This window comes from Stenella coeruleoalba (genome assembly GCF_951394435.1).
Source record: "Stenella coeruleoalba genome assembly, chromosome: 6".
NCBI classification, from domain to species: domain Eukaryota; kingdom Metazoa; phylum Chordata; class Mammalia; order Artiodactyla; family Delphinidae; genus Stenella; species Stenella coeruleoalba.
In genome coordinates, this window is record NC_137151.1 from 119,531,349 (window position 1) to 119,559,058 (window position 27,710).

The 27,710-nt window shown below is 37.7% G+C and overlaps 1 protein-coding gene across 3 annotated transcripts in view; it reads left to right on the top strand.

Moving 5' to 3' along the window:
• The window catches only part of PSMD1 (proteasome 26S subunit, non-ATPase 1), a 105,118-nt gene continuing 77,408 nt past the window's right edge, over positions 1–27,710 (top strand). Inside the window, exons 1-16 of one of the 3 annotated variants that reach the window (XM_079924170.1) lie at positions 1–152; positions 4,186–4,229; positions 4,920–4,993; positions 5,180–5,349; positions 8,670–8,875; positions 11,698–11,841; positions 13,970–14,196; positions 16,655–16,715; positions 17,777–17,905; positions 19,265–19,353; positions 19,826–19,904; positions 20,399–20,572; positions 22,662–22,773; positions 23,367–23,563; positions 24,530–24,625; positions 26,651–26,715. In XM_079924170.1, coding sequence (XP_079780296.1) covers positions 137–152; positions 4,186–4,229; positions 4,920–4,993; positions 5,180–5,349; positions 8,670–8,875; positions 11,698–11,841; positions 13,970–14,196; positions 16,655–16,715; positions 17,777–17,905; positions 19,265–19,353; positions 19,826–19,904; positions 20,399–20,572; positions 22,662–22,773; positions 23,367–23,563; positions 24,530–24,625; positions 26,651–26,715 — 1,883 coding nt within the window. In that variant the 5' untranslated portion in view covers positions 1–136. Of the gene's footprint in view, positions 153–4,185; positions 4,230–4,919; positions 4,994–5,179; positions 5,350–5,662; positions 6,605–8,669; positions 8,876–11,697; positions 11,842–13,969; positions 14,197–16,654; positions 16,716–17,776; positions 17,906–19,264; positions 19,354–19,825; positions 19,905–20,398; positions 20,573–22,661; positions 22,774–23,366; positions 23,564–24,529; positions 24,626–26,650; positions 26,716–27,710 lie in introns of those variants that run through there. The other 2 variants (XM_079924171.1, XM_079924172.1) reach the window with 2 other exon arrangements.

Genomic DNA, 27,710 nt, shown 5'->3' on the forward strand with positions numbered 1-27,710 from the left:
GAGGCGACTGACTGAACCGGGCACCCGGGGAGCCAGGCGGCGCGGCGGAGCGAGCGGGCAGGGAGTTGACAGACGGCGCGGCCGGTGCGGCGAGCGAGCGAGGGAGCGAGCGGGCGGGCTAGTACGGGGCGCAGCCATGATCACTTCAGCCGGTGAGTGGGATCGCAGCCGGCGCCGAAAGGGAGGAGACGCCACGCCGGCTTTTAGCTGAGTCAGGGCCGGTGACTGGGCACCTCCCGGCGGAGCACCGGCCTGCGCGGCTGCTCACTGCGCGAGGCTCACGACCCGGGCCGGGGGCTGGCAGTGTGGCCCGGGCTCTCCGGGGGCCCTCGCGACCCCCTCCGGCTTGGGGGAATCGCGCTGGGTTGACCGGCTCGTTCTTGCTCCGCAGCCACACCCCCGTGCCCGGACACGAGGGGCTTCCTGGGCCCTTCTCCGACCCCGACGTGTTTTCCTTAATTCTCTTCCTTCGGCGGTTGACCACGTGGGGCCGTCCGAGCCCAGCCCTTCCTTGCAGGTGGTTAGGGTGGGATGGTCCCCCAGTGCAGCCGGACTGTAAGGCAGCCCATGCTACTTAAGTACTTCTCGACCTGACCTAGCACCTTTCTCTTTAGAGGGAAATCTAAATTAAACTAGGCTTGAGGCGGGTCGTTTCTGGGTCTGTTCTAAGGATATTTAGTTAAAGCACCCAGAGAACTTTCGTGTTCGGTGAAGACAGCATCCTGAAAGCAGACATTATACTGAGAATCCAACTGTGGTTTTGAGGCTAGATGCTAACTATGCCGTCTTGAAGAAAGAACTCATGGGTGTCTGGGGCAGGTTTCCTACACTTAACCGTTGTGTGCGTAGATCGTGGAATGACGTTTGCAGCGGGATAAGCTGTAGAAGTCAGGTTTCAAGTGGAGATTTTTAAGTCCTGGGCTGCAGATTGATGTGCACGTAGCTGTCCACAGCCTCGGTGCCGTTTTTCGTGCCTGCTCACAAACTTTTTTCTCGTCCTGTTTTACTCTGCACTTGCCCCACAAGTGCTTTGCTCTAAACAGACTGATAATCAGAGGACAGTAACTTGTAAGGAGCTCCAAACCATGTGTTTATAAGGATTGCTTAAAGAAATTGGTGGAGACCCTGGGAGACATAATAGTTCTCTTTAAAGACTTGAAGAGCTGTCACGTGTACGTGGGATTAGAGTTTTGTCTCCAGTGGTTACAAATGATTGGGAGACGAATTTTAGTTCAATGTAAGGAAAAGCTTTTCCATCCAGTCGGAGTTCTCTAAAGAGAAAATGAGCACTAAATTTCTTGCTGCTTGTAGACGTAGGCCTCACTGTTTTTCAGATCCCTCTACTTAGCCCACACCACTTTCATCTCTTGCCTGCCTTGCTTTGACAGCCTTAAGGTTTTGTTTTTCCAACAATTGCCTCCGTATAGTCCATTCTTCGTGCTGTAGTCAGAGTATTCTTTTTTAAACCGTAATCACATAATACTATTTTTCTGGTTAAAATCCTTCAGTGGTTTCCATTGTGCTTATAATAAAATCCAGGCTTATAGGCCTACATGATCTGATTCCTGGCTTGTCTTGTACTACTTTTTTCCTCTCTATACCCTAATCATACTGGCCTTTCTGTTCCTTGAATATGTCAATTTCTCTCCTATCTCAGGCCCTGTCCCATTCTTTTCCCCCTTTCTAAACTCCTCTTCCTCAAGTTTTCCCTTAGCTTCTCAATCCTTAGTTTCCGCTCAGATGTTAGTCTCTCCTGATCATTCTATTAAAACATGCTGCATCTCTCCCCCTCAGCTGTCCCCTCTCTTCATTACAGTCCTGTAATTACTTTGTTTACTTGCCTGACTACTGTTTTTCTCTCTGTGGTAGAATTTTGGGCGGGAAACTTTTCATAATTCTTAGAACAACTGCCAAGCAGATGACAGAAGTTCAGAATTATTTCTCGAATGAAGAAATCAGTTAGCTAATCAAATCAATAAATCAGTCACCAGAGTATTTTAAGTAGAGGCTGAAACACCACTTGGTGGGGATTTACTAGACTTTAAACCTAATGATTTTTGAGGTCTTACTCTGAGACTCGGTGGTGATAGCATAGTGTGTATTCGTTACTGTCATTGGTTACGTTTACTAGATTACTTATCAGCTTCTGCTCCAAACCTTTTGTCACTTGGTTTCCTGTCCTTTGGCTCTCTATGGGTTAGGATCTGTCCCGGGTGCTAAACAGAACCTAACAGGTACTAGTTTGGATTAGTCAGTTTATTTGTTCATTTATTGCCTAGGCACTTGTAGGGTACTAAGAACACAGTGGTGAATAAGAGGTCAACATGCACTGTTAAGTTTTTCCAAGAGGTTTGGCTGTGAAAGGGAGCGGAGAGATAGAGATACGTGGTTACTGGAGGGAGACGTGAGAATGAATTTTTTTTTTAACATAATAAAGGAAAATTATGCGTAAAAGCTTTAAAACAATAGTCTCCCACTCCTCTTTTCCCTTATTCATTGAGGCAACTGTTTTCAACTTTTAAGCTGTGTCTTCTGGAGCATACCTTTATATTTATAAATAATATGCTATTTAAAATAATGCTATAAATTGATACAGCAACTTTAGGTAATATCTGCTGACTTCATATTATGGCATAAGAAACTTTTTAGCATCCTGAAACATTTCCCATTCCCCAGGTGCGCCTCGTCCCGCATCTAAAGGTGAGTTCTGTTGTTTTTAAGATGAGAAATATTTGTGTATGAAGTGTAGGTATTTGATTTAGTTGTGTTCCACGGACAACGGCTGCATTTCTAAGCCAGGACAACCATATAACATAGTCATAAGTGAAACCAAACAGAGTATACAGAAATCCATCACCTCTTTTGGTAAAAGCCGTTCAGACATACCGTTGATTGATGATAAGGGAATGGGTAGCATTTTTAGTGTTTCGATAAAGCATTCTGCCATTTATGATCTGTTCCACATTTAAGGTACTCTTGTCTATCAGCTCTTCGATGTCACTAGTTCACAATCCCCCTCCCCTCCCCTGATTGCATTCTTTAATCTGTCTTCTCTTCATGCTGTCAATTCAACCTCTCTGTTCTGGGTTTGTTATACCAACCTAGAGTACCAAGAAGTTCCTTTTATCTGCTTTAATGCTTTTTGAACAGTAGTATGCCCTAGCTAGAACCATGGCATAGTTTTGTTTGCTAAATTTTGAAGCTATTTGGCAGACCTACACTTACCAGTTAGAAATGGCTACATCTCCTAAGGCAAGTTGCCTTGACACTTTGTATCAGCTCACGGTTTCAACTCAGTGTTCCAGCTCAGTGTTCCGGAATGATTTTAAGACCTACATGGAAAACATATCTGAGAGACAGTTTAGTTTCCTTCATGGTCCAAGGATGGTAATTTCCCACGTCTTTTTTTCTAATAATCCCTTTGATATATGACTGTATTTCAGGGTGCATTTTTTTGGAGAGGACTGTTATTTCCTTTACTCCCCAGTGTTAGTGCTAATCACCTCAGGGTCACGTGGGGAATGCTGTGCTTCAGTAATTGAAGTCAGAACAAGTGAGATTGCTCATCATTTAGCAAAACCTTCTAGGTTACTTGTGATTACAACAGAGGTGCCTTAATATAGGCATCTTGAAATAATCGAATTATTTTATTCTGTGAGTTGATGACTAAATACTCCTGCTTTTGTAAATAATTTCATAACTCTTGGTTTATTTTGTGTGAATAATTTTATTCTAAAATTGTGTAGGAAAGTTTCTCATTTTGGTCAGTAAATTAGGCCAGTGATTGACTGTAATGAATATCAGTATGACAAGGAAGGCTTATGGCTCCATTACTGGACCCTATCCCCACAATTTCTAATTCAGTAGATCTGTGATGCGGCCAAGAATTTTTATTTTTAACAAGTTCCCAGGTAATGCTAATGCTAATTGATCCAGGAACCATGCTTTGAAAACTGTTGAATTAGGCAAATAATGTGATGTATATGGTATTATGAGGGTTTGATAACATAGTTAATTCTTAAAATTTGAAATATAAACCTTTTCAGTTTTAAAGAAAAATAATGATTCCTCTAGTGAAGTCACCCCTCAAAAAATACTTTTTTTCCAACTCTTGATATATTTTTGACTAAGCATTAGTTTATCTTAGGATATGTATTTCATAATCATATACCTTTTGTCTTATAGCTGGAATAATTTCTCTTCTGGATGAAGAAGAACCACAGCTTAAGGTATGAGTTGAAGAAAAATTAACTGGGCTTAATATGAGTACTTTGAAGCTCTTTGAATTTACTGATAACTGTATATCTTCCACCATTTAAAATAGCCGTCCTACTTAGTCTATACCTAGTCACTGAAATCTAGCCCCAAAGGACAGGACAGTATTTTGGCAACAGCAGTGGTTTTCCCTAGAGTTTAACAAAGCTGAGGCAAATAAATCTCAGTGTGGCACCTGGAAACCCCCCCCCCCCCCCCCACACACACACACACACACACACACACACACACACACACACACACACACACACACCCCCCAGTTTTCTTATCAACGGCAATCACAAAAAGTTACTTCTGTATCACATATTTTAAAACTATTTTCATATGACAAAAATTTGGAATATACTTCAGTTGGCTCTAGGCACCTGAATTCATTTATATCCAAACCAGCAGCCTAGAGTCAATCTTACACATACTGTCAAAGAAGAAAAATGTTCAGTATGATAAGGAATGACATTATGTTTTATGATTGAAAACAGAAAGGAAGTATGTAAGCCCAATGGAAAGTCAGTTGGTAAACTTTTGTATTTGTCATTTAGTAAATATGACTTAGAATTTGGCCACTGATTTGTTGGAAACTTTTTTTTAAGGAAGTATAATGGTAAGTCTGTCTCAAAATCGAATTTTGGTTTTATCTTCTACAGGAATTTGCACTACACAAATTGAATGCAGTGGTCAATGACTTCTGGGCAGAAATTTCTGAGTCTGTAGACAAAATGTAAGAATTTACTTTATTTCTATAAATTGGAATAAAGTAGATCAACCTTAATTATCTGTGGGTCTTGTGGCTTATTAATTCATTTAGAGATTTGCTGCCACTAAATTGCGGCTTGAGTATTTAGATTTGGAATTTTTAAGGAGAACCACAGTTTGAACTAGGCCTATACTTCCTAATTTCTTTCAGAGAAGTTTTGTATGAAGATGAAGGTTTCCGGAGTCGGCAGTTTGCAGCCTTAGTGGCATCTAAAGTATTTTATCACCTGGGGGCTTTTGAGGAGTCTCTGAATTATGCACTTGGAGCAGGTGACCTCTTCAATGTCAATGATAACTCTGAATATGTGGAGACTATTATAGGTAATTATCTTCCATCTAGTAAGGCTTTATCTTGTTGGCTTCTTTCTTGCTCTAGTACATATAGCATTTTTTTCCCTGAATCTTTGAGGTTGCCACATTTCATTTTAATTGAAAGTTCATAATCTTTCTACAGTAATTTTATGCAGCCTGAGTTTTTAGATCTGCCTTAGAATTCTGTGCTTTATTTTTTGTCCTAATGAACAATAATATGAATAACAGTAATAATAAAGACACTCTACTCACAAAATATTTTAAGAATGAATCTATGAAATTATTCAGAAGCAGCCAACTTAACACAAAGATAGTTATCTCAGTGATTATGTTTATCTCTTTTCCAGTGAGCATACTGTTATATGAAAAAATTAAATCAGATTATTGTGAATATCAGAAATTAAATGATAGTAATTTATAGAGTTGTTTCTAACACAGGAAACCATTATTGAGTGTTTCCATTGTACTAGGCACTGTACTGGTCGTTCTTCATAGCATAGGTTATTCCACAGTTGCCCTGTGAAGAAGGAGCTAGCCTTGTTTTACAGATGAGAAAACTTGGGTTTCAAGATGATAAAGGCACATGGCTGTTAAATAGGAGGGTCAGAATTTAAAACCCAGGCTTCCTCACTACGAAATCCATACTGTTTCTACTAGTAGCCATTGTTTTTTTATTTGCTTCTGTATTTTTGAAGTGAGAGGGTAGCACACAGGTAAGGTTTGGGATTCTCTGTCTTGTAAGTTGAACCAGCTCTGTAAGAGTTCGTTCAAAGCTTTTGTAGCTTTAAAAATGTTTGAAAACTCCTGTTCTAATAGATGAAAGAAGGGATTGCATACCCTTCAGACGTGTCTTTTTGACTATCAAGCTTTAGATCATAGTTACAGAGAGCCCAAGAGTGTGTTCTCTGTCAAGTGTGTATAGTATAGTTTTTTGAATTGCTGATTAAGAGGAGATCTGCATTATTCACCTGAACCCTTAAAAGGAGAATATTGGTATTCTCTTTCAGAAATTGGGAAATGCTGCACAAGGCAGTCCAGAGAGGTACTTTTCAAATGTCCCTGAAGTTTGAAGTAAGATTTTGTGTTCACATTTAAAATTTTTTTGCCATGATGGTGTGAGAATGTTGCAAGTAAGTTTATTGTTGTTGGGAACTCACTGAATTGGAGTTTTCATCTGTGAATCCTGTGGGAAGAACAGATGATTTTAAAGAATAGACCGTATCATTTGAAACCAGAGCACTTTCCCTACGTTAAGTTAGAAATGGTGAGTTAAGTGCATTTATCTCTTCTCTCTTATTTGAAGGATTTTTTTTTTGATGAATGTTGATAATTTTTTCCTGTGGTGATCTGCAAGTGCTTGCAATGTTAACATTTTACAAATGATGCTTTTAGTCAGGACAGCTGGTCTCTAAGAGGCTATGAGGTGGTAGATGCCTTCCTATGTATCATCTTAGTCTTAGCTTGTAGAAGGTGATTGTTGACTGGTAGACCAGTTCTGTTTGCTTTTCTTTGTGTGGAAATGGGGTTCACCCTTCTAGTTTTCTTGGGACTATTAGAATGGATTTTTTTAAATGTCAGTGAGATTTGTGAGAGAATATATAAAATAGAATTTAGGAAAGCCTTCCTAGGCTCTTAATGAATGTCATAAACAGTACACTCAGAAAATTCAAGGCTAGAATTTTCAATCTTCTCCCGATTGTTATAAGACTTCAGCTAGGAATGAAGCTCGGTTCTGGAATACAGTTATGACATAAACCTGGTAAGTCAGAGCACAGGTCTCATTTGAAACCTGGGAGGTAACATTTTTCTTCCTCAGTTATTAACTAAGGAAAGCTCCCCAAATGTTATAAATCTGAGATTCCTTTCTGATGAGGTAGGGGAATGTTTCCTCACAACTGCATTTGGTTCAAAAAGCTCATATTAGGGCCTGGTGAAGATTTTCTGCAACCTAACTTGTTTAAGGTCTGCTTGTGAGTGCCACTTAGTTCTTACTAACTGTACCTGAACCTGCCTAATCCTACCTGGATGGACCCTGAATGTGGTATATTCCAATTTATAAAAGTCCTCTGCTTCCCCCAAAATACAGACCCATTAACATGGGCCATCTAGTAGACCAGCAGTTCTTTATCCTAGTTCAAATCATTTCTGTTTCCTGGGGCTATAGTTTGCAACTAATTAACCTTTTCCTTGTACCTTTCTCTTTGAAAGGGAGGGTGACAGGCCAGTGAGTTATAGAGAGGATAACTATTATATATGTCATTCAGCTTGAGTGGCTGTTTTCCTTAAGAAGGTGGAAGAAGGTTTAGGGAAATTTCCTTTCTTGGTTGCTCCTAAAAAGTTTAAGTTATGATTGTAAAGTAGTGTAAGTTGTAAACATGATACCCTTCAGTATGTTGCCTCATCCTCCCCATTCACCCAAATCACTGTGAAATGGGAAAGCCAAATTATGCACATGCACCGCTGCATGAATTTTCAGACTCCCTGTTTGGGGGAGAGGGGAAGTATATGTGAATAGGTTCAACCTACCTCACATTGAGACTGAATATTTTAGCTGATTGCCGGAAAGGTTTTTGGAAATCTTCTTGGGATTGCCTTTAGAACCTGTGGCACATTTCAGGTCATAGACAGACTCTCTACTATCAAGGATCTGATAGTTTCATTAATGTGAAGAAGTGTAATTTATAGCCATGTGATAATTGCTACAATAGGGTTTTTGTTAATATCCTCAATCATGGCAAGTGTTTGTGTTTGAGAGTGAAAACAGCAGCTGTTTGTAGCCAACTCTGTAGAATAAGCAACTTAGTCAAGTTGAATAACATAATTTTGAATAATAAACAGTAAAAAGAGAAATTTTTTTTTTAATTATTTATTTTGTGGCTGCATTGGGTCTTCGTTGCAGTGCACGGGCTTCTCATTGCAGTGGCTTCTCTTGTTGCAGAGCACAGGCTCTAGGTGCGCAGGCTCAGTAGTTGTGGTGCACGGGCTTAGTGGCTCTGCGGCATGTGGGATCTTCCCGGACCAGGGCTCGAACCCGTGTCCCCTGCGTTGGCAGACGGATTCTTAACCACTGTGCCACAAGGGAAGTCCTAGAAATGTTTTAAATAATGTCAGCTTACTGGAATTAGTGTGTAGCCCTGCAGTGTAACTGTTACGAACAGAACAATATTAATTTGAAGGTATAACTTACAGCATTTAAAAAATTTGAAATTTGCTCATTACTCCATAGTCATCCCATAAGTTATTTTTATGATTATAAATGTAGGCATTGTCCTTTCTAGTAGTATAGCCCAATTTACCATTTGATCAGAGTTATTTTATTTTCTCTATAGCAAAGTGCATTGATCACTACACCAAACAGTGTGTGGAAAATGCAGATTTGCCTGAAGGAGAAAAAAAACCAATTGACCAGAGATTGGAAGGCATTGTGAATAAAATGTTTCAACGATGTCTAGATGATCACAAGTATAAGCAAGCTATCGGCATTGCTCTGGAGACACGAAGACTGGACGTCTTTGAGAAGACTATACTTGAGTCGGTAGGTAGATGATGGGATTTTAGAGGTTGCTATTGATGACGAATCAGCAGAGCAAATAATTAAAACTGAAAATTGCGTGGATAGTGAAAAGAAAATCTAACTTAGATATAATAAGGTGCTCTTTTGCGAAAAATTTTATTTTTATATTTATAAAATATATGTATTTTATGTTTATAAATGAACCTTGGCTGTGTTTTGTGTTTGTCAAATAGTTGCTTTTATCTTACCACATTTATTCCTTTGAGATCTTGCATGGGGAAGTTGTCTTAATTACCCTGCCCTTTTTAAGAAGACTGTATGGGTAAACTACTATTGTAATGCATTTATCATGGTTAAAACTGTAAGCTACATTCCTGGTTTGGGGGTGTTTTGCAATAATTATGACAGTTGTAAGTCACCAACCAAAGTGGTCAGAGAGGTGCAAGACTGAGTTAAATGGACATTGATCTGCATGCCCACTTTGCCTGCCTCACTACCTATCGTTTTCCACAAGCTAGCTCTTTGCACTCCAGCCATTTTGACCTTGTCTCTTCTGCTAGATGTACCATACCCCATTCCCTTTGCCAAAAGTATTGCCCCTGCCAAAAACATCCTTCTCCCTTTCTTTCTTTACCTGCTGTATTCCTGTTCAAGATTCACAGTTCAGCTCAACTGTCATTTGTTTACAGATCCTTCTGTCAATCCCTGCCAGCCATACCCTCCTCAACCCTTAGGTCCAGCTAGGTCCACCAGATTATAACCTCCTTAAGGATAGGTACTTTCACCACTGGGTCTCCAAAGCCTAAGGCAGTGTTTAGCAGCAGTGGTAAGATTAGTTTAAATGAGTAAATGAATGAATGACCCAGTGTCATAGAACGGCCCTTATTTTGCTCTGTTTGATTTTTGTGCAGTTGTAGTTTCTCCTTGTCTTCAGGTGAATAGAACTAAAATATTTGTTTTTATTCATTCAACAAATATTTTTTGAGTGCATATTATGTGTCAGACACTGTTCTAGACATTGGAGATACAGTGGCAAACAAGACCAACAAAGTTCCTGCACAAATGGAATAATCCACTGGGGGAATAGGCAGTGAAGCCTTATTCCCTATAAGGTAAAGGGGTGATAAATTTTTTTAAAAAGAATAAAGCAGAGTGAGAAATGCGTCTTACTTTACATCCCAGTGCACATGTACATATAGATGTAACTTAGGATGAAATAATACCTACTTTTTCTACTTACAATGTAATCCTGATATTTTAAAATTGTATTTCATTTTTTAAAAAATGCTAGTCCCATTAAGTTGATTTCATAATGTATACGCCAATAGGTCACAACTTGCTTTTTTAAAAAAATATTTTTTTAATCATTGAACAAAGCTATCTTTAAATTTTATAGTGCTTTACAGTTTTCGAAAGTTTCACACACATGATTTCATATAATCCTATAATAACCCTTTTTTATCCCCTACTCCTATATTGCCCTTCCCCCTTCCCTGTCCCCACTGATAACTACTAGTTTGTTCTATCTGTGAGTCTGCTTTTATTTTTTGTTTTATTCACTAGTTTGTTGTATTTTTCAGATTCCACATATAAATGATATCATGCAGTATTTGTCTTTCTCTGTCTGACTTATTTCACTTAGCATAATGCCCTCCAAGTCCATCCATGTTGCTGCAAATGGCAAAATTTCATTCTTTTTTGTGACTGAGTAGTATTCCATTGTGTATATATATATGTGTGTGTGTGTGACACCCCACATCTTTATCCACTCATCTGTTGATGGACACTTAAGTTGCTTCCATATCTTGGCTATTGTAAATAACACTGCTATTGGGGTGTGTATATCTTTTCGAATTAGTGAATTTTGTGAATTTTTAATTTCTCAACTCGCTTTTTGAGAAGTACACTTGTAGCTCTTCAGCATGCTTATCATGCTGAAGGACTTTTATAGGTTAGTATCTCAAATATTGGGTATGCTTTGAAGAACCACAAGGTAAACATAAATAATCTGGAGGGGCTTCCCTGCTGGCACAGTGGTTAAGAATCCACCTGCCAATGCTGGGGACATGGGTTTGAGCCCTCGTCCGGGAAGATCCCACATGCCGCGGAGCACTAAGCCACAGTAGTTGTGCGCCACAACTACTGAAGCCCATGCACCTAGAGCCTGTGCTCCGCAACAAGAGAAGCCACTGCAGTGAGAAACCCGCGTGCCGCAACGAAGAATAGCCCCCGCTTGCCACAACTAGAGAAAGCCTGAGCGCAGCAGTGAAGACCCAACGCAGCCAAAAATAAATAAAATTTTTTTAAAAATTTATTAAATAAATAAACAAATAATCTGGAGTCAAAATTTCCTCGGGAGAGCACCAGCTAGATGTGACAGCACTCAAAGCTTGAGTCACTCAGAGCTGGAGAATAGTTCTATCACACTGTGTTCCTGGCCAGTGAGTATAGGCGGTAAGTCATGAGGATTAGCAAGACTAGAGGCAGACACAATTGAAAAGCATAGCCACTTGGTATATGTACAGCTGTATAGATCTTTTTATAATAATTAACAGCACCACCACAGTTATAGTATACTATGGTCATATAGTCATGATCCTGGATGATCACTAAATATTTAATTGTTTTCAACCTATTTTTTTTCATGAAGACAGGGAAATAGGTAATTTTCTTTTAAGGTTTTCATCTAAAATGGTTAAAAATTTTAAGGTTTATTGTTTAAGTAGCAAATAAATCTTTAGCTGCCTAGAATGACTAAAGAATATCTATTAAAATAATTTGATTTCTAAATAAACATGCTTCAGTAACCAGATAATCATATCTCTTCAAATTATCTCTTTCAGAATGATGTCCCAGGAATGCTGGCTTATAGCCTCAAGCTCTGCATGTCTTTAATGCAGAATAAACAGTTTCGGAATAAAGTACTGAGAGTTCTAGTTAAAATCTACATGAACTTGGAGAAACCTGATTTCATCAATGTTTGTCAGGTAATAACATTGCATTACTTTACACTGTACTGCTGAGCCATGCCTCACTACATTATATTATATAACATCACGTCGCTACAATTTCATACATGTATCTCAATTGATCTTTACAACAGCCTTGTGAAGATACTTTATGCGTTTATATTCCATTTTACTGATAAGAAACTGAATCTCTCAAAACTAAAAAGCTGTTATAATATGTTATTTCTATGTATTCTTTTTTTCACTTTGAAAATAATCCAGGCATTTAAGGAAATTTTTGAAAATGAGATTAAAAAAAAAAAAGGTAGAAGAAAAGATAAAAACGGTACCTATGTTATGTCATTTCTAAAAAGAATTTCAGCTATAAAAATTATCTTTGGTTTCATTCCCCAAACACCAGACAAGACCTTTGGGTATATTTTCTTTATCTCTTTGATTGTATGGACTTGCTTGCACACTTTAAAAAAAATTAAGACAGATAGAAAATATATAAAATGAAAAGTGTATCTTTCCCTTTCCATTGGCCTTTTCCCAATTAAAAGATTCATAACTGTTTTTCCTCCACCTACTAGCACATGTGGAGCTACCTCATTCTTTTCAATGGCTAGATTGTGTTTTATTGACAAATTTTTGTATTCTGCTTAGAGCACAGCATTTTATCACGCATTTGGTTTGTTATATTTTCATTATAATGTGTTCTCAATATGTGTTTCTATCCTCTATACATATTTAAAATTTAGATTAATACATCCTTTTTTTCAATGCTTTTTTAAAAAATTGAGTATAGTTGATTTGCAGTATTATGTTAGTTTTAGATGTACAGCAAAGTGATTCAGGTTTTTTTTTTTTCCAAATTATTTTCCATTATAGGTTATTACAAGATACTGAATATAGTTCTCTGTGCTGTACAGTAAATCCTTGTTGCTTATCTATTTTATATATAGTTTTTGATGCTTTTTAAACCAAGTGTGAAACACAGAAAAAGCTAGAAGAAAAATATCCACCTTTATATCACCCGAAGTCCACCTAACAGTATATTTCCTTTCACTTTTCTCTGTAGAGGTTTTTGGAGTTTTGTTTGCTTCTAAATAGTTTTTAATAGTTTTAAAAATGGTTTTTAAAAACTTACATGAAAAACGGTAGTCCTTTGCTTTCTTCCTCTATATATTTCAGTTTTATTCCTCAGAAGTAATTTTATTTCTTTTAGCTATTTTATTCCTTGTCCCTGTAAAATTTTTTTTAATTTATTTTACATTTTTAAAATACATTTTTGAACAGATAATATTACATTCACATGATTCAAAATTCGTGAAGAATCAAAGGATATACAGTAAAAAGTCTTCTTGACACTTCTTTCCTTTGGCTCCCAATTTCCCTTCCCTGGAAGCAAACAGTATCAATTATATATTTCCTTCAATTTAACATTTTTTCATGTTTTGACATTTCACAAATTCTTATACAAACTCTTTCTTGATTGTGCAGTAGTCATTCAGTGGATATACTTTGCCTTTCTTAACCAGTCTCCTGGTATTGGTCATTTATTTTGTTTCCATAATTTCCTATTCTTAATTTATAATAACTTTGGTTAATGTGTTCATTTTGAAATTGAGTTATTTGCTGCTTAAGGGAACAAGAAAATTTAAATTCTTAAAAGAAAAATCCTAAATTTATTGGGTGGATTTTGTTAAAACATGTGGCAAATCCTAAGAGTAGTAAGAGAAATACTTCAAAATGGTCATTTTAAAATGTGCCTCTTGTCCTGGCCCAGCACAATACAATGTGTTAAATGAATGAACGACTCCTACAATTTATGGTAAAGCAGAAAATAAGTTACTGCAGAGCACTTGATAGCGATTTATGGATAAGATTTAAAGAAGCCAAGATTCACTCACCAACTGGTTATTGAATATTGCTGATTGCCAGGCACAGTGTTAGGAGCTGTGAATATAAGTTGTATGGATTTTCTTATGGAAGGCAGATTCCATTTTCAGGAAAACTTTGGTGCCAGGATCAGAAATAGAATGCTAGACTAGATAGTTAGTCTGCCCCAGTTTGCCTTTACTTATATTTGTTGACTATCACTCTGTAAGTATCTTGTAGACAAAGTTTTCAATTATTATTTAATTGTTCTTTATCTGCATTTCAGTGCTTAATTTTCTTAGATGATCCTCAGGCCGTGAGTGATATCTTAGAAAAACTGGTAAAGGAAGACAACCTCCTGATGGCTTATCAGATTTGTTTTGATTTGTATGAAAGCGCTAGCCAGCAGTTTTTGTCATCTGTAATCCAGAATCTTCGAACTGTTGGCACCCCTATTGCTTCTGTGCCTGGATCCACCAATACGGGTACTGTTCCAGGATCAGAGAAAGACAGGTAAAAGTATCTTTTTCTGTATCAGAACTAATTCAACAATCTTTATTTCATTTTGGGAATAGATATTTATAGACAACATAATCTAAGAATAAATTTCACCATTAGCTTTCATAGATTAGCCTCTTACTAAAGCTATTGCTCTGTTTTGCACTCTGCTGCATACATTAAGGAAAACCAAAGAAATGGACCCTTATGGAAAGAAATGGAAGTGGTTGTCTGATGGGGAGGGTGCTTGCCAGATAGCATGTGTGCTATTTAATCAGGTAAATTAAAAATCTCAGATAGGGCTTCCCTGGTGGCGCAGTGGTTAGGAATCTGCCTCCCAATGCAGGGAACATGGGTATGAGCCCTGGTCTGGGAAGATCCCGCATGCTGCGGAGCAGCTGAGCTTGTCTGCCACAACTACTGAGCCTGCTCTCTAGAGCCCGGGAGTCACAACTACTGAAGCCCGTTGCGCCTACAGCCCCTGCTCCACAACGGGAGAGGCCACCGCAGTGAGAAGCCCGTGCACCACAGCAAGGAGTGGCCCCCGCTCACCACAGCTAGAGGAAGGAAGCCCACACACGACAACAAAGACGCAACGCAGTCAAAAATAAAATAAATAAATTAAAAAAAAGAAACTCAGGTGGGGTAGGTTGGGCTAGATTTTAGGCATTTGGGTTACATATTTGTACAGTTAGAAACATTCTCAGCTTTTTTTTTTTTTTTAATTTATTTATTTTTATTATTTTTGGTTGTGTTGGGTCTTTGTTGCTGTGCCTGGGCTTTCTCTAGTTGCAGCCAGCGGGGGCTTCTCACTGTGGTGCCTCCTCTTGTTGCGGAGCACGGGCTCTAGGTGCGTGGGCTCAGTAGTTGTGGCTCACAGGCTCTAGAGCACATGCTCAGTAGTTGTGGCACACGGCCTTAGTTGCTCCACAGCATGTGGGATCTTCCCGGACCAGGGCTCGAACCCGTGTCCCCTGCATTGGCAGGCGGATTCTTAACCACTGGACCACTAGGGAAGTCCCCATTCTCAGCTTTTTTAACACTTTTATTAGAACTAATAAAAATTATTGTAAGTCAGTAATCTTGTAATCTTCATTTATTTAGGCTTTCTTTCATTTCTCTCAACAGTGTTTTTGTAGATTTTAGTACAGGAGTTTTGTACATTTTCCCTTAAATTTATTCCTAAGTATATTAGGTCTTTTAATGCTGCTGTAAGTGGTACGTTTAAATTTCAGTTTCCAATTGTTTGTTGCTAATATATAGAATTACAATTGATTTTTCTATGTTAATGTTGAATCCCACAACCTTGCTTAAGTCACTTATTAGGTCTAGTAAATTTTTTTTATAGATCCCTTTATAGAATTTTCTACATAGGAATCATGTCATCCGTGAACAGAGACAATTTTACTTCTTCCTTTATAACTTTCATATCTTTTCCACCTTTATTTTTTTCTGCATTGGTCAGGAAATCCAAACATTCTTCCTTTGTTCCTAATCGTGGGGTAATAGCATTTAATTTCTTTCTTTTTGATTTTAAAATTGTCTTTCTCCTTACCCTCTCCTGTTCTTGTGTTTATTTGCTTTCATGTTCTTTCTGAGTTGATCTTAATTTCTGAAGTAATTATCCTTCTTCTTCCATTCCCAGTTTTTCCCTAGTTATATTATTTCATTTCTCATATATAATATTCTTTTATATCTTGTAAAAGTTTTCTTCATATCTTTGACCTCTTTTCAAATAATCTTTTCTTATAATAGTGAATGGGATTTTACTTTGATCCTTTTCTGTGGTTTATCTTTACTGAAATTAGTTTTCCTAAATATTTACAAAGGAGGCTTGATTTAGGATAGTTTTCCTAATTTCCCTGTTCTCTAGAATTTCCTCTTTTATCGTGTTTGTGGAGTTTTAAACAAAATGGTGTCTTTGTGTTCTGAGATCTCCTGGCTCTGTTTCCTTTCTCACTTTTATTTCAGCCTTCTTTTTCCCTCATTTCTGCTGCTTTAATTTGGATTCTGTGCCCAGCATTTTCTCCTCAGTGTAGTGCTTTGACCTAGAAGGGGATGTCGGCTGGTTCGTTTAAGAGTTGTTGAGGCTCCAGCTGCTTTGCTTCAGACTGGTCTTTGTGGCTCGTGGTGGTGTATCTTCACCTGACCGTGTTTTGGGAATCTGGGAGATACTTTGTCACCTGGTTTTGTTGTCCATATATTTTGCTAACCTAGTTAGTTGCTTTGCGTGTTTTTATGAATTTATTTGGTGGAAATCCAGTAACTGGGTTGCCTCCATCTTATTTTACAATCTTTTTCGTTTCCTAATGGCAGTACTTAAGAAGTAATTAACTGTTTTTTCCTTGCAAGATATTTAATTTGGACATGGTTCAGACCTTCAGTTTGATTAAAAGGAAAAAAAAAAGCCACCCACACATACTATTCAGAAAAGATTTATCACATTAGTAACTATTGGTTCTCTTCCTTTTAGTGACTCAATGGAAACAGAAGAAAAGACAGGTAGTGTACTTGTAGGAAAGACACCAGAAGTGGTAAGTGTGCTTTTTGAAGTTGAGGTTGCCATTTAAACATATATTTCCACACTATATTGTAAATTATTTAAAAGTGTTTCATACCTGCTTTTATGGAGGTTTATTATTAAGTTTGATACCAAAGTTATTTTATAAAAATGGATTTTCTATAAAAAGTAAAATTTTAAATATTCATCCCAGGGAATTCCCTGGTGGTCCGGTGGTCCAGTGGTTAGGACTCGGCGCTTTCACTGCTGACAGGGCCTGGGTTCAATCCTTGGTCAGGGAACTAAGATCCCACAAGCCACACAGCACAGCCAAAAAAGAAAAAAGATCAATCCCAGAAGGCACTTGACTTAGAAGAAATAAAATCCTTAGATCCTTATCAAAGAATGAACTCTGTCCAGAATAACTCTGAATTACCTGTCACAGGGTGAGAAAAAAGTATGGCTTCTAACAAATAAATGGCAACTTATCATAGAGGGGGAGGGGGTAGTTTAGTTGTCTTTATTTTTAGTATTCATGGTGTGTGGAGAGTGGGGCAAGGATTAGAGCAGTGGTCTGTTGGATGTAAATGTTTCCTCCATCAGGATTTTTGGTTTCTGGTTATCAGGTATATAAATTTCAACTCTTCTTCACATGGTTGGAGAGTTGTGTTGATGGCTTGGTAGTTCATGAGATCATATATATGTGTTGGTTAAAGGTGCTTTTTCTCAATTTGGAGGAGGGAGTTTCTCACCTAAACTATAAGTTGGTTGTGTATAAAGTAGTTCTCCTTGCATATCACCGGTAATTAGTTACTCTTTTACAGTTTTTTTTAATATTAAAATATTTTATATTGGAAGTGAGTTTGGAATGAATTGCATTCTTCCATCAAGCTGGTATCATATCTCAATGGCATCTAATAAAGAAATAAATTACTTTCTCTCAAATAAATGATACATGAGTTTGCTAGATCCTACTGTTAAAATATGGGTTTTGTTGTGTGTATGACTGAATTTCACTGGTTTAGTGCTGTTAAAATAAAGTTAGCTTACTGGATTTCAGTAATACAATAATTTTCATTCTTGTTTGTTCGGCAGAGTCCAGAGCCCAAGGATCAGACTTTGAAAATGATTAAAATTCTAAGTGGTGAAATGGCTATTGAGTTACATCTGCAGTTTTTAATACGAAACAATAACACAGATCTCATGATTCTAAAAAACACAAAGGTAGGAAATTCATCTGTAATGGAGGCCTTTTTTTATATTTATTTCTTTGTTGAATAAGTACTTATATTTGTTATTGAATAATTTGTTGCATTTTATTCCTGATCAAGGAAATAAGTATTTAAAAAAAATAACAATGGGAGAAATGCTTGATCTTGTTGAAGAAGAAAAGGAATGAATATTGATTGAGCTCCTGTTTTTTGTGCTAGTCTCTCATTGGGAAGTTTAGTGGCTTTTTTTTTTTTAAGTTAGCTTTTATTTGAATGTATACGTGTGGCATTTGGACAAATACCACAATCAGAACATTAATACAGGTTATTTGTGTGTTTGTTTTTCCCACTGAACTGCAAACTCCTTGAGAATAGGGGTTCTTACCTTGATATTGTAACCTTTGTTGAGATATTGATCCTAACAATTATTAATATTAATTTTTGAACAGATAATCTATTCATCTGGTTCAAAAAATGTTTTAATATAAAAAGATGCATAGTACAAAAAAATCTTCCTGCCTTGCCTGTGTTATTTACCCAGTATCCTTTCCCAAAGTCATTTATTCATTTTTTATTGTCATATACTATTCCATTACTAAACAGTTGTTTGATTGAGGTATATGTAATCATGCTTCTCCAGACTTTCAAAATAATTTTTACAGATGGCAAAAAGAATAATATAATCTGCATTTATGACAGTTTTCTGATGTTTATCTTTATAACGCAGTCTCATTAAAAATAAACAAAATAGGGGCTTCCCTGGTGGCGCAGTGGTTGAGAGTCCGCCTGCCGATGCAGGGGACACGGGTTCATGCCCTGGTACGGGAAGATCCCACATGCCGCGGAGCGGCTAGGCCTGTGAGCCATGGCTGCTGAGCCTGCGCGTCCAGAGCCTATGCTCCGCAACAGGAGAGGCCACAACAATGAGAGGCCCGCGTACCGCAAAAATAAATAAATAAATAAAAATGAACAAAGTAACTTTGGTGCTTGCCAGAGTTACAGTGCCGGAAGAGGTGCAGCATTGCTCCTTGGGTTACCCCAATACTTTGGAGACCTTGAGCAAGATACTGAAGAGAAATGGCGAACTGTTCAGAAACCAAAAATTAGAAAGTCTGCTGCATAAATTCCTACTCAAAATCTACTACTGACCTCAAGTTAAGACCACAAATAAAACTTTGTTTGACTTGCTTGTTTTTTATAAGCTAGCTATTTAATGTTTATAAAAGAAATATCCAAGGTTCATATGTTAAATACCAGTTCAGTTTATTCATGTTTTCACCACAAAACAGGGCCTCTTACTGTGTGTTCACATGCAAGCTTGCGTTTGTAGGAATACTTTGCTAATGATAAAAATCTGTATTTGTTTTTGTAGGATGCGGTAAGGAACTCTGTGTGTCACACAGCAACTGTTATAGCAAACTCTTTTATGCACTGTGGGACTACCAGTGACCAGTTTCTTAGGTAAATATGCTTGTAGGTTCCCACTTTGGTTTAAAATTGTCTTTGACAGAGACTTGTTGACATTGTCACATGGATGTGGGGAACTTTCCCTGCCTGACAGTCCTGAATTTTAAATTCTACTTTTCTATTTTATAAATTTTTTAAATTGCATATGCCTACTTGTTTTGAGGTAAAATTAATTTTCTCTATTAGTTGCCTTGAATATAGGTTTTTGAATGAAATACGTTAAGCTTAGAAATTTGATACAGTTTTGCTTTTGTTCATAGTGGAATTACATGTCATGCATTTTTAAAGTCCTCAAAATATTAAGAACAACTTAGGAGGTAAAATGGAATCATCAGTAACTTGAGATCCATAAAGTAAAATGATTTGTAACAGCTCAAGGTGAACATTTTAATGCTTTGACGTTAGCGTTATAAAAAGCTTTATGGAGTTCATTTCAGTAGTGTTGCTGAATTTCCTTTTCTTACAGAGATAACTTGGAATGGTTAGCCAGAGCCACTAACTGGGCAAAATTTACAGCCACGGCCAGTTTGGGTGTAATTCATAAGGTAATATATACCGATCACTGTGAGCAGGCATCAGAACAGAAGCAATTTTCCTGGAGTTAAGAAAAAAACTAAAGTTTACTATAATTCATTGACAGGTACATTTTGTTAAATTGGGTCAGTCCTCATACAGGGAAGGATAAAGTAAAGAAGAAATGTGTGTTTGTTTTTTTTATAAAAAGTGGAAGCCTTTTTCCTGTGAAGACTAGCTAAGACATTTCTCAAAATGAATTGAAATAAGTTATTTGCATTATCTAAGATGAATTTGGGGAACTGTTATAAAACAAGGAGGGGGTGGGAATTGCAGCATTTGTTTCTAACCAGGATGTGACTGGGTCATTTAAAGGCTGTCTTCTTGTGTGAGTGATAAAGTTGCTTAGGAGAGAGCCCCACTTCCCCCTTCACTCTGGAGAAAAAGCAATAATCATAGAAAATGTTACATCTTCTTTTCTCTAACTTTCCTTTACTGACACCTTTGTGGTGGCTCAAATTTACAGGGTCATGAGAAGGAAGCATTACAGTTAATGGCAACATATCTTCCCAAGGACACCTCTCCAGGATCAGCCTATCAGGAAGGTGGAGGTCTCTATGCACTAGGTCTCATTCATGCCAATCATGGGGGTGATATAATTGACTATCTGCTTAACCAGCTTAAGAATGCCAGCAATGATGTAAGTATTAGAATGGAAAAATAAATTCCCATTACTTAAGAGTCCAGGGAGGGCTTCCCTGGTGGCGCAGTGGTTGGGAGTCCGTCTGCCGATGCAGGGGACATGGGTTCGTGCCCCGCTCCGGGAAGATCCCACGTGCCGTGGAGTGGCTAGGCTCGTGAGCCATGGCTGCTGAGCCTGTGCGTCCGGAGGCTATGCTCCGCGGCGGGAGAGGCCACAACAGTGAGAGGCCCGCGTACCGCAAAAAAAAAAAAAAAAAAAAAAAAAAAAAAAAAAAAAGTCCAGGGAAACATTAAATTTGCCAAATTATTTCAGTGAATAGAAATTTTGTAGGATTCCCAAACCAGTACTGTTCTCATTGAATCTTTTCTTTCTTTCTTTATTTGGTTGCATGGGTCTTAGTTGTGGCAGGCGGGCTCCTTAGTTGTGGCTCGTGGACTCCTTAGTTATGGCTGGCCAGCACCTTAGTTGCAGCATATGGGCTCCTTAGTTGCGGCATGCATGTGGGATCTAGTTCCCTGACCAGGGATCGAACCCAGGCCCCCTGCATTGGGAGCATGGAGTCTTAACCACTGTACCACCAGGGAAGTCCCTAGAATCTTTTCTTTTGAAGGTAGTTTCCTCTCCTTCTCTATAAGCTAAAATTGTGCTTCTCAGTCCTTTAAACCTTGTGTGTGAGGAGCAAAATAAAGTACCAGATATTTATATTGATAAAATATGTGTTGTATTCCCACACTTCAGAGTCTTGTTATGTTATATAAGTGACTTTAGTGATCATTTAGCCTAATTCTATTATTTTTCAGGAAACTAAAGCCCAAAGAAATTGCATGTACTCTTTTGGGAATCAGAATCTTGCTTGTTTGAACTTCGATGGTTTTTTAAATGTAACTCTTTTGGAAAAACTTACTAAGCAGCCCTGTTCTTTTTCTAAGGAACCTTGACACCTAGGATTTTAGACTTTAACTTTTATGTTAGTCTCTTTTAGAAGGTTATCGGGAGAGTAGCTAAGTGAGCCAGAAAATTCTGTCCTACTTCAGTGAAAAGACTGAGGCCAGTAGGAAGGTCTTTCTCAGCTAATAAACCCCCTATCCACAAATCATATAGTTTATACATATCTCTACCTCATTTCCTCTGTTGGTCTCAGGTAAAAATTTTCTTGTCAGATAAAACTTTTTGGTTACCAGCAATAAAACCCTCTGCTTAAACAAGGAGTTTATTGGAAGTAGCTTATTTAATTAAAGGAAAAGCTGATGAACCAGTTCTCACAAAGGTTAAGCACAGGGCAGTTCTAGGAATCTAGATAACAAGAAGTAATGGGATCATCTCTTCAGGGCACTACTGTCAGGATGAATGAACTTGAAATGTTTTTGGTCCTTGGGTCATTCCACCTAAGAAAGATTAAAATTCCAGAGGAGCATCTGATTGGCCTGTCTTGGGTCACAGGCCCACACTTTCGCTAGGGGAAGATGGGAGCTTATTTTAAGTGATGGTTCCACCAAGACTCGAACCAGCGGGGAGGAATATTCCCCAAGCAGGAGTGGGGTGCTGTCACCAATAAAAGGATACCGTACATTCAAAAGTAACAGATCACCACAAAAGTGTTCTTCAAATAAAGACTAACTTTTGGTCTTGACACCATTTTCTCCCACTTTCTTCATAACCATGAAGTTATGAAGAAACTTTTTTCTCCTTTATCTTCAGTTTCCTTCTATGCTGCCTCCCTCAGTCCACAAGCATCTTCAGGTCTCACCTATCCTAAAAAAATCTTTCCTCACCACTTGCTTCTCCCTTTTAGTTGTTGTCATCTTTCTCCTCCCCTTCTCATGTGAATTTATTAAAAGAGAGCTGTACTGTCTCCACTTTCATTTTTTTCATTTCCTTTTCAACCCACTATTATTTTGCATCAGCAAGCAGCATTCTTTTGAAACTGAAATTGGTGAGGTTACCACTGGCCCTCTGTATCCTTTGATCATACTTCCTAGGCCAGCTGCTTTCCATGCCTAATATCACAATGTATTTTGAAATTAGAATGAAAGTTGGATTTTAAGTGCAGTGTACCAAATAAATGGAGCCCATTCTTTTTCTCTAGATTGTTCGACATGGTGGCAGTCTGGGCCTTGGTTTGGCTGCCATGGGGACTGCACGCCAGGATGTGTATGATTTGCTAAAAACAAACCTTTATCAGGATGATGCTGTGACAGGTAAGTGATTCTTTCCAAAGATAACAAACTCTAGGATTAATTAATGTAACTGTAATATTTGTTTTCTACCTATATTTTGTGGTCTCTTAAAAATCTAATGGATTTCTCTATTTGTAGAGAATTCTTTTTAGGAAGTATAGGAATAGATTTCTCTATTTGCCCCATTTATCAAACTCATTTTATAAAAATATGTTTTGTGATATATAGGCTTTTTAAAATGGTATGTCTTGTGTGTATGTCTGTATAACTGACTTTTGCAAATAGAAGTTTATTAGAGTGATCTGCTTGTATCCTGAGGCTGTCTCTACTGCTAGGTGATAATGTAGAAAAAATATTGCCATAATGTCTCCTTTGAAATCTCTGTAGGATTTTGTAGTGTATCCTATCAAGATTTAAAAGGAAAATAGCTGTAAATATATGGATGTACTTCCACATAAACTATTCTTTATGTCTGATGACTTGAAACAATGCTCTCAGAAGCTAATGGTTGTTTTGATAGTTGATGCTAATAGTTAGCACTTCCAATAGGATATGTTTTATTTACTTTACGTACATAACTCGTACTCTTTAATGTTTTGCTTTTCACTCACTAGGGGAAGCAGCTGGCCTGGCCCTAGGTTTGGTTATGTTGGGCTCTAAAAATGCCCAGGCTATTGAGGACATGGTTGGCTATGCACAGGAAACTCAACATGAGAAGATTCTACGTGGTCTTGCAGTTGGCATAGCATTAGTGATGTACGGAAGGATGGAGGAGGCTGATGCTCTCATTGAATCTCTCTGCCGTGATAAGGTCACATATTATTCATCCTTTTTTCCCTGCATTTCTTCACCCTCCGGTTATTATATCCAGCATTTACAGAAACACTTAACCTTTACTGGAAATTATCTTTGTTCCTATCAGAACTCTTAGGCACATTTGTTGATAAAACTTCTCAAAAGATATATAAAGCCTTATAGAATTTAGGAAAGAAAAACACTGATTAAAAGAGGTGAGCAGGGCTAATTTGAGAATTTTAAATTTAATCAAGACTTCAGTGATTTTTCAAATAAGCAGATTTAGAAAAATTCTTTAGAAATATATAAGTTGATTTCTTTTAGAAATAATGTTTTGGGGATGATTTCATAATCATTTAATAAGACATAAAGTTTACTCATTGTTTTTTCATCAGAAAACAGTGCCAATCTCTATACTTATTTATTTGGGTGAGATTTTTTTCCTTTGCCTTTTGTTTTGTTTTTACAATGGTATTGTATATGGTAGGTAGTCAGTGGTAAACAGTACTGTCCTCTGTAATCTGATAAAAACATCCACTGCTATAGTTTATTGATAAAACTAATTATTTTGCTCACCTATCAGACTACATATCTCTTCCACTCAGTGCTCAGTGGCCAAGAATTAAGTGGTAAGGTAAAAGCAAGTTAGAATGTAGAATTAGAAGCAAGCTTCTTTGTTGTTTGACAAATGGAAGTTGAGAATCATAGGGCAGTGAGTGTTGGTATTCGGCTTGAGTTTATACTTTATAAAAAGTGTGAGGCAGCATAGGCATGTTGCACAGAATATTGGGAATTAGAAGCAGTTAACTACTACCATATTAGAGTCTTTTAATTCTCCATTTGTGTAGAGAACTGCCAACCACAAAATGGTGCTCCTTGAGTTCATTTCTTACCTAAAACCAGCTCCCCTGATGGATGAAACTAAGCCTGTAGAAGTTACTATCTGAAATAAGTTGATGATTGATATTGAATTATTTCTTAGGATCCAATTCTTCGACGATCTGGAATGTATACTGTGGCCATGGCTTATTGTGGTTCAGGTAACAACAAAGCTATTCGCCGCCTGCTACACGTTGCTGTAAGTACTCTGACCTTTCTTGGATAGGCATGGAAGAGAAAGTTTGCAGACGGACACTAAATGTGCTGATGACTGCACACCCACACCACATAACTATCACCAGCGGCCCCAGGTTCAGATTCTCATTCATGGAGCACAGTCAGCCATAACCTAGCGCCAGGTTCACTTAGCTTTTCAGAAGGATACAGGAAAGGATGACAGTGTGTCTATTTGAATGAAAGTCCTTAAAGTCATTTAGGAGCAACTTCTGAAACTCTATTCCAAGGGGCACCCTCATTTATAAGGGACAGGACCATGTGAATGGATCCAGGAACTTGGACATGCACTAGAACACAGCAGGGAATGACACGGAGTCTTTGGCATCATTGAGCTTAATGGAATACATTGAGCTTAGGGAATACAGATGCCAGAACAGATTAATACAAGTGTAATGAGAGTTGCAACACAGAAAACTCAAACTGCATATCAGCTGCTTCCTTTGAGGAACATGATATGTCTTCCCGTCTGCAAATAAATTGTAAAGCATTCGTCTAGGACTTCAACACACCTCAGGAGAATTGTTCCTGGGTATTCCATATTTATTGTTATGATTGTGTATGGAATTTTCCTCCCATTACATTTTCTGCCAGGTTATTATTGGTGTAAAACAAAAGCTATTGATTTTTTTAGATTTATTTTGTAAACTGGACACCTTATTAAACTCTTTTATTGTGTTTAAAAAGAAAGACCATGTGAATGTGTGCCACCACCCCAGGGTAGGGAAATCTAATGAACAATAGGAACGACTTCTTTTTCCAGCCTGTGAAGTTAGCTTCCAGGTACCCCTAAGGGACATGCTCTATGACAGGAGACACGTTGCACAGGAAAGCCAATGCCCATGTTTTCCAACAGGCTTTTTCCACTCAGAGTCACCCAATCCAGGTACAGTTTTTCAGTGATAAATAATGTTGCCTGATAACACAGTGGACGTTCCATATGTCTTAACCCAGTAGGTTTCTACCATCTTGGTGCTGGGAGATGGTAGACCCAAGGTCATCTTCCCATGCAGAAAGGATTTAGAGCTATTATTATTTCTTTCTTCCTAGAGATATTCACATGACACAGTATTTATTAATAATTTATTATTTATCAGTGCAGCATGTGGTATGTTATAGATGGTTGTATTTTGCTTGAGTTTAGGACATACAGTTTTGAAAACAACATTGAAGGAATGGTTAGATTTTCAACGTGGCCCACAAAAGCTATGGTAGAGCTGAAATAGTCTTTAGAAGTAGCCCTGCATCTTAAACTTCACCAAACTATAAAGGCTTCTAAGCCTTGAAATGAAGAAATTCTCAGATGAATTTTTCTTAATTGGGGTAAGACATTCTAATAGAGGAATACAGTAGTCCCCCCTTACCCACGGGGTATATGTTCCAAGACGCCCAGTGGATGCCTGAAACCACGGATAGTCCATATACTATGTTTTTTCATATATATAACATACATACATACCTGTAATAAAGTTTAACTTATAAATTAGGCACAGTAAGAGAATACCTGAATTGCAGCATCACTACTCCTGTGCTTTGGGGCCATTATTAGGTAAAATAAAGATTATTTGAATATAAGCACTGCAGTACCTCATCGATCTGATAACTGAGAGGGCTACTATGTGACTAGTGTGTGGATAGCATATACAACTGAGACACACCAAACAAAGGAATGATTTACATCCCAGGCGGGACAGAGTGGGATGGTGTGAGATTTCATTAGAATACTCAGAATGACATGCAATTTAAAACTTATGAATTGTTTATTTCTGGAATTTTCCATTTAATATTCAGACCACAGTTGACTGGGGGTAACTGAAACTGCTGAAAGTGAAACCATGGATTAGGGAGGTGGCTACGGTAATATACTAATGAGATCTAGTTTACATTTAAATGATGTGGGCCTCTCATATCAGTTTATTCTAGTAACGTGATGAGTGTAGTAATAGGATGCATGTAGTATAATGTAATTATCCTTTAAATTTTTTCCTAGGTAAGTGATGTTAACGACGATGTCAGGAGGGCAGCAGTAGAATCACTTGGGTTCATTCTCTTCAGGTAATAATTTCTAACTTCTGATTCTATTTATATTCCATTTCTATTTGTAGTTAGTAATTAAACAGAAACTAAATATCTGAGGAAGTATGTCTAGGTTCAGAGTGAGGACCATATAACATTAAAGTTAGTACTGTTCCTCTGAAAAAGAAGCCAGTATGTTTTGAGAGTCTGAGATGCTCTTTGAGAAGCAGTAGTCCTCTTCCCATGTATATTGGTAATTCAAAAGGGATGCTATCTCTCACACAGACTTGTAGAGTTCTTGAAGCTCTTTAATGAGAGTGAAAGGTATTAGGTTTTGTTTAAATGCAAAGGAGTGGAAAATGTGCAGATTTGGAGATGCCCTTGGCATTATAGTATGGTTGTGATTTAGAGGACACACTCTGAAACCAATCTGCCAGGATTGAATCTTGGCCCTGTCACTTACTAGCTGAGTGACTTTGGGCTTGTTACTTAGCGTCTTTGAACTTCAAATTCCTAAGGGTATAGTAATAGTACCTAAGACTGTTTTTTGACAGTTAAGTGAATTAATATGTCTAAAGTCTTTCGAACTGTATCTGGCACTAGTAAGTGCTATTCAAGTGTGTATGAGTAGTGGCAGTTGCAATAGTTGTGGTAGATGCAGTAGTACTTCTTACAGTAGTTCTTCTCTCCAATTTCATATACACTGTTTCTTTTCGCTTAGGTACTTTATCTTAAAATGCAACATAGGAAAATAAAAAGTATTTCTTTCAGCTCGTTTTTGGGCACTGCTTATTAGAGTTTACTTGTGGTGAAATTACACAGTAAAATAAGTTCTGAAGGTGCATGTAAGATGAGTTTCATGTACTTTTCATCTTTGGTATAGATTGTATATATATTTTTTCCAACAAATATTTACTCAACATCCACTGTGAACTGGTTAGAGGACCTTCTCTAAGATGCAAGATAGGAAGTTAACCATTTACTGCAGGCACTAAATATATTTTTCCTATTGTGGATAAAAATGTTGAATAAAA